Source organism: Nanorana parkeri, unplaced genomic scaffold, assembly GCF_000935625.1.
Source record: "Nanorana parkeri isolate BGI_ZX_2015 unplaced genomic scaffold, ASM93562v1 scaffold64, whole genome shotgun sequence".
Classification (NCBI taxonomy): domain Eukaryota; kingdom Metazoa; phylum Chordata; class Amphibia; order Anura; family Dicroglossidae; genus Nanorana; species Nanorana parkeri.
The window spans coordinates 2,636,984-2,652,274 of NW_017306332.1; the positions used below are offsets into that span (position 1 = coordinate 2,636,984).

General features: G+C 39.9%; 1 protein-coding gene across 1 annotated transcript in view; it reads left to right on the forward strand.

Moving 5' to 3' along the window:
- The window catches only part of DNAH11 (dynein axonemal heavy chain 11), a 216,756-nt gene that overhangs the window by 63,139 nt on the left and 138,326 nt on the right, over positions 1 to 15,291 (forward strand). The window contains exons 24-29 of the mRNA XM_018576316.1: positions 356 to 478; positions 2,392 to 2,514; positions 4,207 to 4,431; positions 7,151 to 7,242; positions 8,860 to 8,986; positions 13,724 to 13,879. Coding sequence (XP_018431818.1) covers positions 356 to 478; positions 2,392 to 2,514; positions 4,207 to 4,431; positions 7,151 to 7,242; positions 8,860 to 8,986; positions 13,724 to 13,879 — 846 coding nt within the window. The remainder of the gene's footprint in view (positions 1 to 355; positions 479 to 2,391; positions 2,515 to 4,206; positions 4,432 to 7,150; positions 7,243 to 8,859; positions 8,987 to 13,723; positions 13,880 to 15,291) is intronic.

Consider the following 15,291-nt stretch of genomic DNA (forward strand, 5'->3'; position numbering starts at 1 on the left):
ATATATATATATATATAATTGTTTTAATTTTTAATTTTTTTTTTCCTTATGGGAAGTCACAAGGCTAATCTGCCAGTACAATACAAGGAAATAGAGTTCTGATTGGTTCAAATTGCGAACCCTCCCTCTGCCAGTCTGGTGTGCAAGGGATTATAGGATGTTTTCGAATAATGTTTCAGGTGCCTGTGCTAATTTGTGGGTTAAAATATTAAAAATCATTGTAATGAATAGTAATCTGAATTAAATGGTGTTTTATATCTTCCCATGGTTTTCATTAGACTGCTTTTGCCTGTATGCCCATAATCACGCAAATCTAAAGCCTTTGCAAGTGATGATTTCACATTTCTCCTGGTAGGTACAATTTACAATGACTGAAGAAACCACTCTGTCAGATCTACTTGCACTACAACTACATAAGGTGGAGGATGAGGTCCGGAATATAGTGGACAAAGCTGTGAAAGAAATGGGTACTGAGAAGGTGAGTCTTAACTCCCTTTGCCCCATTGCATCCAGAGTGGGGTCTGCTGTGTTTATGTACTCTTGCTTAACCTTGCTCCCTTGCTCGTGAGATGAGATGGGAGTTTAAACCAGAATACTGGCCTAGAGATTGGCTGTTACATGCAATGATATCTAATGGTCAAAAATATTTTACAACAAATAACACATACTATTACTTTGTTATTGAATTGAGCATTGAAAAAAAAATCAACGCTTTACTGAAAACACTGAACTCTTCACATTGGTCTCTGCTATGCTGTGAAAGGAAGCTTGACATTGCCGTCATATTGACAAACATTGGGGCCTGAGTATTTGAGCACTTATTATGTATCAGGTTTGTGTGTGTTTTGCCATCTGTCATAATAGCTCTGTTGTAAATACGCTCAGGGCGAGATTCGCAGACCTGCAGGCTGCATACAAATGATCTCGCCGACATCACTGAGATCACTCTGAGATCACTTGTACAAAACAAGTGGCGGCTTCCCCCTGTACATTTAGCTCTGCTTGCCCAAAGCGGGGCTAAATGTAGAAAACAACTACCGACCCAGCACCCGGAACCGCATGTCCCGGGCATCGGGAGATAGGAATTCCACACCCCTGCTGCCCCTCTACTCCCTTCTGCCCCAAGGCCAGGCCTTGGTTGCCTCTTGTGGGAAATCCTCCCCTGAATACACTGTATATGACATACTACTCTTTTAATTTGCACCAAATGCCTTTTGAAAGCTTCATATTCCTTTAACACAAGTGTACCTGCTTTTTACAGCACAGTAAAAAAAAGAAAAGTGTACCTGTATTTTCCTGTGTAAAGTGCTAATAGAATTGTATTTGATGTACCCAGCAGTGCCTGCACATCAAACACTCAACCCCAGCTCTTCCCACACCTCACAATTGGTTATTGAGGTCACCAATCACATTGATGGATAAATCATGAGGCATAAAAAGGGGCAAGGCCAAGTATTGTCTTCCTAGGAGAAGAATATTTGCAAATTAGAGTGACCCAAAGGGGCTCCCAGGGTGTTCTGGAAGGGAACTGGGGAGATGTGCTGGGTGTTCTTTCCCATGTACCATATTTTTATTTAAAATGTTCATTCGCTTACTAGGATAAAAAGGTTCAGCTACATTCTAGCTTAGAAACATGTAGCTATCCACCAATTTCTGGTCACTTCTGACTTAGAGCCACAGATTCCATATTTTCTGCCCCCTTCCCCAGTCTTGCCAAAGTGAAACCAAAAGAGGGAGCCTTGTGACCTGCTTCATGCCAAACAGCTTACCACGGTGTCAAATGTGCATAATATGTCAGATGATGATATTGGGAGGAGTATAGTTTAAATCAGGGGTAGCCAAGCTTAGCACTCCAGTTGTGGTGAAACATCAAATCCCATCATGCTTCTGCTCTGGGAGTCATGCCTGTGGCTGTCGGTCTTGCAATGCCTCATGTGACTTGTAGTTCCACAACAACTGGAGGGCTGAGGTTGCCTACCGGTGGTTTAGAGCTACGGGTAACCTATAATGCAGGAGACAGTAGATGATATGCAGAGTGTGACTTTGTTATTTTCTTCCCTAGCCAGGTGTGAAATATCAAACCATATGGTAAGAAGAGTTCAGCAATATTGGATTCTTGTTATTTAAATGATTCTATATATCCAAGTTCTATTTTTTTGTTCAATCTGTGGGCTGAATGAAAAATAGAACAGATTCCTCCATCAACGCTTACGAGCGTTGATCAAGGAAACCCCTGCTGTCTCTATTATATTCTGACAGTATAAACCGCAGGGGATTCCACGATCAACGTGTATACCAGACTTTACTCCATAACGCTAACATAGGAGAGAGACTGACATCTTTTTGTGATAAGTTCACTTGAGTAACTTAATAACATTTTTGTTTTCTTAGATACTTACAGAGATAAGTCAGACCTGGACCAACCTGGAGTTCTGTTATGAGCAGCACTATCGAACAGGAACACCGCTCATAAAAACAGATGAGCAGCTCTTTGAGACTTTGGATAGCAACCAGGTCAGCCCCAATGTCTTCTGTTGTTAGATGGATATATTCCTTTTTATACATAATTTCCTACTTATAGTACTAACTCTTCTTCCTGATTAGCAGGACAGTAGTGTTTTGAGAACATTTATCATTAAATATCTGGGATTCTTTTGGATACAGTTGTGTATTATTTTTATTTTTTTTTACTTTTTACCACTGTTTTTATTTTTTACATTTTTATTAAATTTTAATTTTTTAACATTTTTATTTACCTTTTATCTTTTACTTTTTTTTAATACATTTTTTTGTTTACTATTTTTTACTTTATTTTTTATAATTTTTTTAATCTTATATTTTACTTTTTTAATCACTTTTTTTAATTTAATTTTAATTCTTTTAATATTTTTAACTTTTTTAATTTTTATCTATTTTATAATGCTTTTTAATCAATGTTTTTATTTTTATTTAAATGTAATTTTCATTTTTTTCACTTAGCTCCCGTGTGATAGCAATAAAGTTAACAAACTTCTCTTTAGGTTCTCTTTATTGAGCCTGTCACTTCCAATACAGGAGTTCTAGCACAGCACTGTGCTGGAACTCCTGTGACAGATGAGATGGGAAGGCTGTGGGTGCAGCTCTCCCGTCTCAGTGTTCACACGGTTGGCCTTAGGGGAGGACGGATGAGCAGGCTGCATACAAGTGGTCTCTGCGACATCGCCAAGATCATCTGTAAACGAATGAGCGGCTTCCCTGCTCTACTGCTTTCCCAAAAGCAGGGCTAAATGTAGAAAACAACTACCCACCTGGCGCCTGGAAGTTCACGTCGGGCCATAGGAATCCCTGCCGCCCCGAGGCCGGGCCTCGGTGGGCCTTGTGGGAAATCCGGCCCTGTATGTATCATTAAAGACATTTGATGTATTTGGGAACCATGTATGCAGCTTCACATAGGATTTCGTATGTTCAAAGTCACCTATGGAGACATGTGTATGGAAGCTGCTATTCCTGTTTTTGATGTCACCAGCTGTAGGGCTCTTACCCTCATTATTTATTTAATTTTTATTTATTACAGGTATTTCTATAGCGCTGACAATTTACGCAGCACTTTACACAGTGCACATTCACATCAATCACTACCCTCAAGGAGCTTACAATCTAAATCTCACATACATACAGGGCCAACTTAGACAGGAGCCAATTAACCTACCAGCATGTCTTTGAAGTGTGGGAGAAAACCGGAGAACACAGAGGAAACCCACGCAAGCACAGGGAGAACATGCAAACTCCTTGCAGATAGTGACCTGGCCGGTATTCGAACCAGGGACCCCCCAGTGCTGCAAGGCAGAAGCACTACGCCACTGTGCTCTTAAAGTGTGTTTCCACCCTTTTGTTGTGTGTTCCTATTCATCCAGCATATTTACAAATCATTTTAGAAATATTTCTTAGCTTTTTTTTTATGGCAGCTATCTTTTCTTTAGTAAAGCCGTCTGACTATTTCTCACACAACATTTTACAACAGTCTCCAGCTCAAACATGCATAAAGTGTTGTCTGATAAATTATTTATGAGTGTAAGTCAAGTGTGCTTTGCTATGAACATCCAGATCATTCTCTGCTTTCATACATGAAGATCAGAGTTGTTTGCGGTCTTAAGAGTAAGATCTGAGACATATAAACGCTTAGGTATTGTATCTGTTGTTCATCATGTGTTCTGCATTCTGCTTTAGGTTCAGTTACAGGCCATTATGCAAAGCAAATACGTTGAATATTTTATTGAACAAGTGTCAAGCTGGCAGAAAAGGCTGAACCTGGCTGATTCCGTCATTTACATTTGGATGGAAGTTCAGCGGACTTGGTCTCATCTAGAAAGCATATTTATTGGCTCTGAGGACATTAGAAACCAGTTACCAGATGATGCGAAGCGGTTTGATGGAGTGGATGCAGACTTTAAGGTAATCGGAAACAGACATTAATTCTGTGATGCAGTTATGGAAATGCCTGAAATTGTGTATATAGATATATATTTGAGTAAAGGAAATGGCTAAAACTGTATATAAACTTGAAGGAAATATGAAATACAAAAGTAATTCCATGAAGTGTAAAGGAGAAACTTAATTGGTTCCTTTGGGAGGGGACATGCCCATCCTTCCATAGACGTTTGTTTTTTTTCAATAGATTTTTATTGGGTTTTACAAAGTTCAGATGGGTTCACATAAAATGAAAAATAAAACCCTGAACGAGTGTACAATAATGCACAGTCAATGCAGAATAATAAAACGCTTACATAATACAGTATGTTCATATCACATACATACATTGTACCCAAAGAGAGTAAGAGGAGGGAGGTTAGGTAATGGGGAAGGGGTAGAGAGTAACAGGGAAGGGGAAAAGAGTAGGAAGGTAGGAGAGAGAGAGCCATAAGCAAGGACATTAGTATACCACCGATGGGGGGTATTGCCTATCAGATTAATATACATTAATTAGTGATACGATAGTTTATCAATTCAGTTGTGCCAGTATTTCCATGTATTGCAAAACTTTACATGAGAAGCATCTCTGAATGACATACATTTCTCATAGGTGTAATGCAGGTTAATAATGGATATCGTTTCTGAAATATTAGGAGAATTTATGCTTTTCCAGTGACGGTCAATCTGGCTGCTAGTAATATGTGGGAGATGAGAGCTCTATAGGAAGGGGGGAAGTTGTCTATTCCCACCGACAATAGGCCTAATGCAGGGTCTGGAGGTGTCAAAATACCCGTTACCAATGAAATTCTGCTGAATACATGTTTCCAGAAGCTCGTAAGGCTTTTACACTTCCAAAGTATATGGTATAGGTTACCTATTTGACCGCAATTCCTCCAACACGTCGGTGTAGAAGTGGGGTATATTCTATTCAGTTTTGCTGGGGTGAAATACCAGTGAAGGGTGATTTTATGGGCAAGCGCCCAAAGGTCGACACATTTGGTCGCCTTATGAGTAGAGGCAAAAGCACTCATCCATTGCTGCAGTGAAAAGGTAGTTGTAAATTCGTCTTCCCACTGCTGGAGAGACCGAAATTTAGTGAATCTCAATTTATTATGGAGCATGTTATAAAATAGGGATATGCCCTTGGGGCCAGATTGCCGTGTGAAAAAGTAATTCCATGCGGAAATAGGGATTTCACATTAATTCAAAAGTGAAATTACAGAGAGAATGTGAAATTTGGCAACATAAGTATGCATCTCCAACTGGCAAGTGAAATTCCGTTTGAAGTGAAGGAAAAGTTTTCAGCTTAGGACCTGTATATAAATCATGAAGGGAAGTAATACCTTTTTGAGCCCATGTTCTTAGTCTCGTTTCTGGGATTAATATTTCTAGGGCCTCTATAGGAATGGTGACCCTACGAAACGTTTCATCATGTTCTGATTTGGTGCGAAGAAGGCGCCACGCCACCCAAGGTTGCTTTAGTCATGGGCGACATTCGGTCCAATGTAGTCGTCGGTATAAGGTTGCATAGTAGGTAAATGGAGGTAGCACCTCGAGGTAGAAATGAGGCTTCTACCTCGCACCAAGGTTTAGAGTATTGTGGGCTTAACCATGCTTTAAGTTGGTCTAACAGCGTGGCTAAATAATAGTCTTTCAAGTCTGGATACCCCATCCCTCCTACTAGTCTGTGTTTCCGCAGAATTGATAAGGAGCATCTTGGTTTTTTCCCTTGCCAAACAAATTTACTAATAATACTTTGCAGGGACTTAAAGTAGCTGTTTGGAATGGGGATCGGCAAAGTTCTATAGAGATAGAGGAGTTGAGGAAGCGCAATCATTTTAAAAGTGGCTAATCTCACTGACCACGATAAGGTGTCTCTGTGGAGGTTGTTCAATAGGGTTTGCGGGTGGGTTAGGAAGGGTATATAATTGTGGCCAAATATCATGGAGATAGAGTGTGTAAGCGTAGTGCCCAGATGTGGGAGGCCTGTGGGGTTCCACTGATATGGGAATTGAGACTGTAAAATCATCCTACTGGCAGTCGGGAGACCTAGGTCTAGGATTTGAGATTACGAGTTATTGGTTTTGTAATACGACACTGCGCTAAAGGATTCTAATACTGTGGATACCGCAGCCAGGGAAGTTTCTGGATTGGAAAGGAGTAGTAGAATATCATCCGCAAATAGACTGATCTTGTGTGGTTGTTGGTTGACGTTTGGGTTTTTGGGAACTGTGGTGACACACAACGGATGCCACTTTTCAGTGGAAGCTTTTAGTACAGGTTGCTATAATAAAATATTTTCCCTTTAACCCTTTCGCTGCCAAGGACGTACGTCGTACGGAGCTACAAAAGTGCTTCCAGCTGGCCAGCTCAGTACGTCGTACGGACCTGGCATTTACAGTTCTACTATAAGCTGATGGTCGCTTTAGCGACCATCAGCTTATAGTAGAACTGTTCAGCAGACTGTCCCCTTTAAATTAATAGCTGTCATCAGCGGCTCAGCAGCTACATTGCCTACAGCAAAATGTATCTCACTGTTGTACTGTAAACATAAAGTAATGTTAATATAAATGCAAAACGCAGAATCACTTTCCCTTTATTTGTTATTATTCCCTTTGTGTACAGAGAAAATTGAATATTAGTAAATGACTGTGAAAGTGATATCCCTTCTTCTTTTTTTCTTTTTTTTTTTTCCACGCAGGAATTAATGTTAGAAACTGAGAAAATAAGAACTGTTTTGGACGCAACAAACAGGCCCAGGCTCTATATAAAACTAGATGAGCTCCAACAGAGGTACATTTATTTTTATTCATTAAGACAATGCTTTAAAAGCATACTGGTATTTATAAAAGTAATAGAGCAAGGAATAATGTATAGAAAATATATAGAGATACAGACTTCAAAAATGTAGGATCTCCAGTGGATTTATGGTGGGCAGCACCAGACTGAGAATAAATACTGGCTTTGGTTTACATAACACATCACTGTATTTGAAACCAACCTCTACTAATATGAATGGAATACTAATGTATATGAATGTCATCACTGTTGGTTCACAGGAGCTATTAGGACTAAGGATAAGAAATGGTAGAATGTATGTAAAGCCATTTTTATTTTTTGGGATGGCGTAGTGAAGGATAAAAGCCGCTTTTTATTACATAGGTGAGGGGAAATTATCCAAAGGGAACACCTGTTCCTGCGAAAATTGTCCAAGAGGGACATTTTCTTTGCTTAAGTAAAAATGTCTTCCTGCTGCATCTGTGGGACAAGATTTGAAGGAAAAATCCCAATTGGACACCAGCAACAAAAAATAAACTGACGGGTTTTAAATTTTATATTTTCCTTCTCTAATCTTAAACCTGCACTTAGTGCAGTAGTGAAATCTGTTGCTCTATTAGAATGTGAATTAGTGAGGCTGTCCACAGGAACTCACATTGGCCCAAAGATCAACCATCCTGGCTCTTCTATACTAATGGTCTGGGACTTCATGTGTGGCTGAATCTTTCTAGATTGTAGAAATTGCTAAATTTTTATTAAGACTAATTAGGATTTCCTTCTAGAAAGCATGCAGGGAAACCTAGGATCTGCAGGGTTATATATGGAGTTTAAATATTATTCTAAACAAATAGACATATCAAGAAAGTTCCATACGTTAGTAAATGAAGAGGTCCAGTAACCAGAGAGCAAACTTTCCTAGTGAAAATGTATGCACTCTTGAGGTGTTGTGCATAACATTTAGGGGTCTATTCCCAAAGCTGCCGAAGGATCTGGCCGTAGCTTCGGCCGATCCTTCGGCTAGCTTCGGCTCCAGACATTGCAATATTTTGGTAGACGTATGCAAAGGAAAGCAAGCATGTGATTGGTTGACACAGCAGCTCCTGCAGGTACCCTTTCCTTCACACAGACTAAAGCTTGGTACACACAGACCGAATTTTCGCTGATTCAGCAGGAAACAATCAAAATTCCATTGGTGGGTGGCCCTATCCCCTTGACAAAATTCACTCATTAGATAGACTTTTGTAGAAGAGACATCTTGGAAAATTGTTGGCCGAACTTTACTCTGTGTGAGTCCTTTTAGGTAACAGAACTTATAACTAGTATTGCTCATGTACTTACACATATGTATATATTCAATGTATTTTCCCTTTTCTATAATATATTCTACATATGGTATATATTGGCTTTCAATGTATTTTTCATTTTCTATAATCTATAATTACCTGAAACATATCTTTCTGTTAATGTATTCAGATTTCTTGCCAAAGATAATTATTTGTTTAGAATATGTATTCCATGTATTGTGTGTGTGTGTGTGTGTGTGTGTGTGTACATATAATTCCCTGCTCAGTTTGTGTAATGTGTTTTATTATTTGTTGATGTTTTATTCTGTGATGTCTCATTGTCATTTAGGCTCTCTCTATGTGAAAAAGCTCTTTCTCAGTATTTGGAAACAAAGCGCCTGGCTTTTCCCCGCTTCTACTTTGTGTCTTCTGCAGACTTACTGGACATCTTGTCTAAGGGAACTCAGCCTAAGCAGGTACAGTTCTTGCAACTTGACACTGCCATGCTCCAAACAAGTTTAAATGTGCCCTACTGCAGGGGTCAAAATGTCAAGTCCTGAGCTACTAGCTAGGCCTTATGAGTTACTCGCCACCAGTTGCCCACCTAACCCCTACCCTCCCGCGGCCTTACCTGCGCCCCAAAACACACCCTCTTAAATAATCTTATCAATGAGACTGTTACATGTTTTATGCAGAATAAAATTACACAAATAAATATTAACAACTTTAACAATATTACCATAAAGCTCCCTGCCCCCACATATAAAATAATACACCCCCCCTGTTCCCTGCCCCCCACACATAATGGCGCTCAGTGAAGAGCTCCGGCCGAAAGGGAGGGAGACAGACCAGCAGGAGCAGCTGCTCCCACGAGTCAGGTACGCGATCTGCGACCACAAGCCTAACAGGAATTTCCACTCGCCTGCACTGCATTTCCACTCGCCAAATGCGAGCAGGCGAGTGGAAATTTTGAGCCCTGCCCTACTGTTTCTATTTAAAGGGGAACTGAAGTCAAAACGCGAAGACTTACGCGAAGATACTGTGCGGTAAAGGGGAAATTTTGAAATGTTTATTGAATGTACATTTTACCTGGAATTTCTTCTGAAAAATAGCTGTTGTTTTCCTGATTTTGTAAATGTGCCTACAGCTTCATGGTTGTATATTTGCAGTTTGAGATAAATGGAAGTTCACCTTAAAATTACTCAATGAGCATTAAACATGCATATGACACATCTACCTTGATAAATGCAAGGCACTGACTTCTGTCTGTGCTTTGGCTGTCAAGCTGTTCGTATTGGAGGACTGCCGGATATTACCAGCAGGGCTCTTCCTATAATGAGGCAGCCCTGAGGCTATCTCTCTGTATTAGGTGGTGGGATAGCGGACACAGTCACATGGCCACTCTGCTGCACAATGTTTGCAGTGAGCCTGCCGCCCCCTTTCCGACCAGAGAATCCCAGGTTGCTAAGAGCCGGGCAGGGAGATGTGTAAAGGCCATACACATCTCCCTGCCCAGCTCTTAGTAACATGGGACGTGATGGTCCGCGTCCCGTCCAGTGCCACATTTCTCCACATATCTCTCTACAGCCACATCTATTCCCACTCCTCTCTCACAGCCACTTTTTTCTCCTCTCGTAACCATATGAGATACCATTGCTATTCTTTTACCCTGTGCCCCACATTTATATCCCTTCCAACATCTATATAACACCCACTTTGTCTATTTACTGCCCACTTCCCTTATGTTGTAACATACCATGCAGTGGCTAAGATTATGTAACATGGTTCCACTTTCATTACTGGTCAGTGTAAGAAAAAAAATGCTCCGGCATTGGTTTCCAGTCTGGGAGAAAGAAAAGCCCTGCTGGTGGTCAGTGGGTGAAAACAAATTCCCAGCCTTATTGATCAGTGTCATAAACTATGCCCGATGTCTTAGGTCAGTGGGAGAAAAATTGCCTGGTGCCATTGGTCAGTGGGAGGAAAACATTCCCCAATGTTAATGGAGCGAAAAATTGCCCGGTGTCAGTGGTAAATGGGAGGCAAAAATGCCCCAGCTTCAGTGGTAAGTGTTCGGAAAAAGATCAGCCCCCATTTTCGTTAGCACATTATTCCAATGATGAGGAAGTGGTAATAGCATTTCCCCACTCTCCTCGACATGGGGAATGGACCACTGGACCCTGGGATTTGGTTCAATTCCTGGGACAGCCCGGCTGAAATTGGGATACTTGAGGGGTATGTCTTTGCCCTGCTAACAAATCAGCCCTTTATCTCCCTTACGCTGGTAAATGAGTCAAACTATTGAAGTCGGTGGTGAGCATAACAGGACTAGCATTTTCAGGACACGTTTCTCTATGCCTTTTCCTGTTACAACAGATTTTAAATAAAGTTTTATTTATTTATTTTTATTGTTCAGTTATGGATTTATGACAGCCATCTTTCTGTACAATAATAGTAATTCAGAGTAACCCATCTCTATCCCTGAGCAGCATATGCTACAGTAATAGTGGTTCAGTATAATGCACCTCTCTCCCTGAGGAACATATGCTACAATAATAGTTCAGCGTAACCCACCTCTATCCCTGAGCAGCATAAGCAGAGCAGGAATGACAGGAAACTAAATATGTCGAATGTGGATGGGTCATGCCTGAACTAGCATTATGTAGTGCTAAACGAGCAGTGTTGTTTTTCATCATGTCAGTGACCTCAATGTTGACGATGGTAATGTGCTTCCCTGATTTTTTTTTTTTACTGTCACTCTGATATCCTCCCTCCCAGCGATTATCCGCCAACTTGTGTGACAGCTAAAGACCCATTTATTCTTCATCGTTTCAGTGCGATAATTATGCAGAAGATTTACACTGTGCTGCTCATAAACAGACAATGGCCATCCATCTAGAGAGAATTTGTTGCTTTGAGAAATATCTGTTCTCCAGCTGTTCAGAGATCAAGGTTAAAACCGCAGGAAGCGAGAGTGGACGGGATTTCACTTGTAATATTTTTAGGCTGTGAGCTTGAGATCATTCCACTGTACATTCTGCCAAATCTGTCATTTTAAAGATTAATATATAATGTATACAGTATAAATATTTATGTGGAAACATTGAAATGATACAAGATGTTACAATTGTAAGACAGTACTAGAATCAACAAGGACTCGCAGGTAATTAGGGCTTGTGCTTTTCTGTGTCAGTACTTATCAACTGGGCTTATGTATCTTCAAATATGTGCGAGAGAAGGGTATCTCCATTTCCGTTTTCAGGGTTTTTTGTGGATGAAGAAGAGTTTACAAGGGGACTAGGGAAGGTCTTAGTAAAAGTGGAGTCTTTTTGGTGGTCTTAATAGTGGGTTCATGTAGAAATGGAGAAGGTAGGAGAATTAAGAACAAAAAAAAGGAGAAAACCCCCATGGAATGGGGGGTAAAGGAGTTTGATGGCCTTGACAGGCCTGAGTTCATGCTGTGCAGAGTGCAATTCCTTTATATCACACCAGTATCCTTGATGATTATTTAGCTAGTAAGGATCCATATTCCTGGGCATTCAATCCAATAGAACCAAGTACATATACATTTGTCATGTTGGTTGCACAGTGATATTGAGGTGAGGTTTTCCCTAAGCAAAATCCAACACAAAGAACGAAACCATCTGTAACTGCTACCACAAATGATTAAACATGGGAAGTCGAGTATAAAGATCTTGCTACTAGTTTCCCTGATCCTGCCCATAGAAGTCGTGATTTTCTAGCAGGTTCAACCAGCTTTCAACACAGATCTAACCTAATGGTTCGAGGCAACCTATTAATAGCAGTTTATACATGCATATATTTAATTGCATAACTGTAGCCTTTTTTTTCCATTCTACACATTGAAAGTACTCAAAACTGCTGGGGGAAAAAAACATGTTGAGAGTACTCAGAAAACTGCAGAAAATATTTAAGAAAAAAATCTATTGGTAATTTTAATATTTTTTTTTATAGTATAGAGTAGGAAATAATGAGAACATCTGCCAAGTGTTTATTGTTGGCTGTCTAACCACCACACCTCTCTCTCCGGCTTCCTGCTAGGTGGCACCAGGAGTTTATTTTAATGCCATCATTTACCAAAAACTGATATAGCAGTTTTGAAGAGAGAGGCTCTTTAACCCTTTGCCTGCCAATGACATGTCCTGCAGGTTTTGACAGTCAAAGGGGTAAAACAAACTCACTCCTGGGAGCCCGGGACTGAAACTTCATCAGGATGGAGAGCTGAGAAAGACATCCATTCTCCAACTCTCCCTCTGCTCTGAGCACCAGCGGGTTTGTGGCTGTCAGATCCTGGCTGGCTGTACCCAGGAGAGCAGCAAATTGGGAACTCCCTGTCCCTGATCTGCTTGACCTCAGTGCAGGATGGACATCAGTTCCCTGATGTCTCCATAAAGAGGACCTATTAAACTATTATTACTACGGTATAGGGGCTTGTCAGTAAAATGTAACTAAAAACAAAAAAATAAAATAACTAAAAAACAAAGAAAATTTAAAGGTTCCTCATGCACATACATACACATTGGCGGCTGGTAAAAACTCTTTGTATTGACATTTGTTTCCTCATGTTCTCTGGATAGGAGGGGCAGCAAGGAGCCTCCAGTAGGTGTGTTTGAAAAAAGTTTTCCTCACAAACCAATAAGAAATGCATCACAAACCAGTAAGAAATGTATTACCTTATTCACCAGATTACTGAAAAAAGAGTGAGGTGAATTGGAGGGCTAGAGCAATGAAAAAAATGTAGCCCTGAATAGGTAGGCTGTGCAACCTATATGGATTTTAAAACCTAATTCTTTGTTTTGACTGGAGTGTACCTTTATTGTGCATATTGATAGCAGTACTGCGTGTACATGTAAACAATATTTTCTAAGAAGTATAGGATGTGCCCAAAGAGGGAATCACTGGTACTTTCTAAATTAATATTTCAGTATTTGGGACCATGAATGTTTGCTCGATACATGTCAATATATTGCAGTGTGCACAGGGTTAATGGCAGCATGGTGTTATTAAAAGTGGTCATGCCTAGGAAGAGATTCAATGATGCAAAAAAAAAAAACATGCAGCAGTGTCAATGTGTATGGAAAAAGATCACAGCATATTATATTTGTTCATGTTACACCAGCAGATCTTTTGCTCTTTTGTTTGTTTGTTTTTCTAAGAGATTGTTTTGTGTTCTTTGATTTTCTTGTCTATTTCAGGTGACTCGCCATTTAGCAAAGCTCTTTGACAATATTGCTGACCTCCAGTTCCGTGAGGTCAGCAATGAGGCAACAGGAATGTATGAGGCAACAGGAATGTACAGCAAAGAGAAGGAGTTTGTCCCATTCAGCACAAACTTCCATTGCACTGGACAGGTCATTGTGATATTAAATCTCTTTGCCATTTGCCAAAAAGGGGGAACATATCTAAAACTTGTCCATGCTCTGTTTTTCTAAAAAGAAACCATAGTATTAATTATTTAAAGTGTATGTATAGCCCAAACATTTAGGTTATTTTTTAGGTAGAGTACTAAAGTATCTAAAATAAAATAAAAATAGAAATGTGGGCTTTACATACTGTAGATTTTAAAGCGGAGCTACACCCTCCTATCCTTTTACAACCAAGAAAGGTGCCATCTTGGCTGCTGTAAGGACTGCAGTTGTCATGGTGTTGCACATGTGATCAGCTATGGCACCAGACATTGACAAAAGGGTTGAAAGTTCAACTAAGAGCTCAAATAAGAACACTGGCAAACTTGACAGTTATTACCAGGCCATGCCTTGAAAGAAAATCTGGCCATACACTGCTTAGATTTGTTAAAGAACTTTCATACGAAAAAAACATTAATTTGACTTCCTATTAGTTGATGGGGTCAAATTGAAGATTGATTTGGACCTTAGTGACGAAAAAAGGAGCAGGATTAAATTTTTTTCTTGAACAAACAACATTTTAACAGTGAATGTGGAATGGAAACTCCATTCATTCCAAAATGAAACATTTAAATCAAACGAAATTTCATTTGACATTTGTCAAGTGCCTGATGGCATTATCGGGTGGTAAAGAAAGATCTTTTGTATGAACTGTCGTTTGGAAATCTATGTGTATGCCCAGCTTGGCTGTTTTGGTAGACAGTGGAATTGATGGGTCTAGCTCCACCTTAAAGTTCATGTAAAGGCAAACTTTTCTTTCTTAAGGGGTTATTCACAAAAGGGTAAAGAGTTTGGAGAAGTCAGGAGAAGTGAACAATCTAGGACAACATAGCTGATTTGGAAAAATTCTCCAATTCATCTCACTTTCCAGTTCAGCTATGTTGTCCTAGATTGTTCACTTCTCCTGCCTTCTCCAAACTCTTCACCCTTTTGTGAATAGGCCCCTTGGTTTTAGTTATCTAGAGTAATCAAGGATTACAACCCTCTCTCAAGGTTATTTTTTTTTTATATAAAGTTCAATTTTGTTTTGCTTTGCCCCCCTGTCTTCTGTCTTTGTGACAATGGTAACCAGGGCAAATAGAGAAGTGAATCTCCTCAGCAGGGGTACAGACCGCAATTAAAATTTTGCAAAGCGCCTCACCCCTTCCTAACTTTGTCCAAAACAAATTGCCTTTAGATACACTTTCAGGACAGTGTATAATATATGCAGAAATGGTTCAGTTTTGAGCCTGTGCTGGTTTAGTAATGTCTCCCTCTATAATAAAAATAATTTCAGATAAAGACCCAAACCACAAAACTTTAGCACAAGGAGGTTTATTTTAGCCATGAGACTGAAATATTCCAAACTTACAAAACTC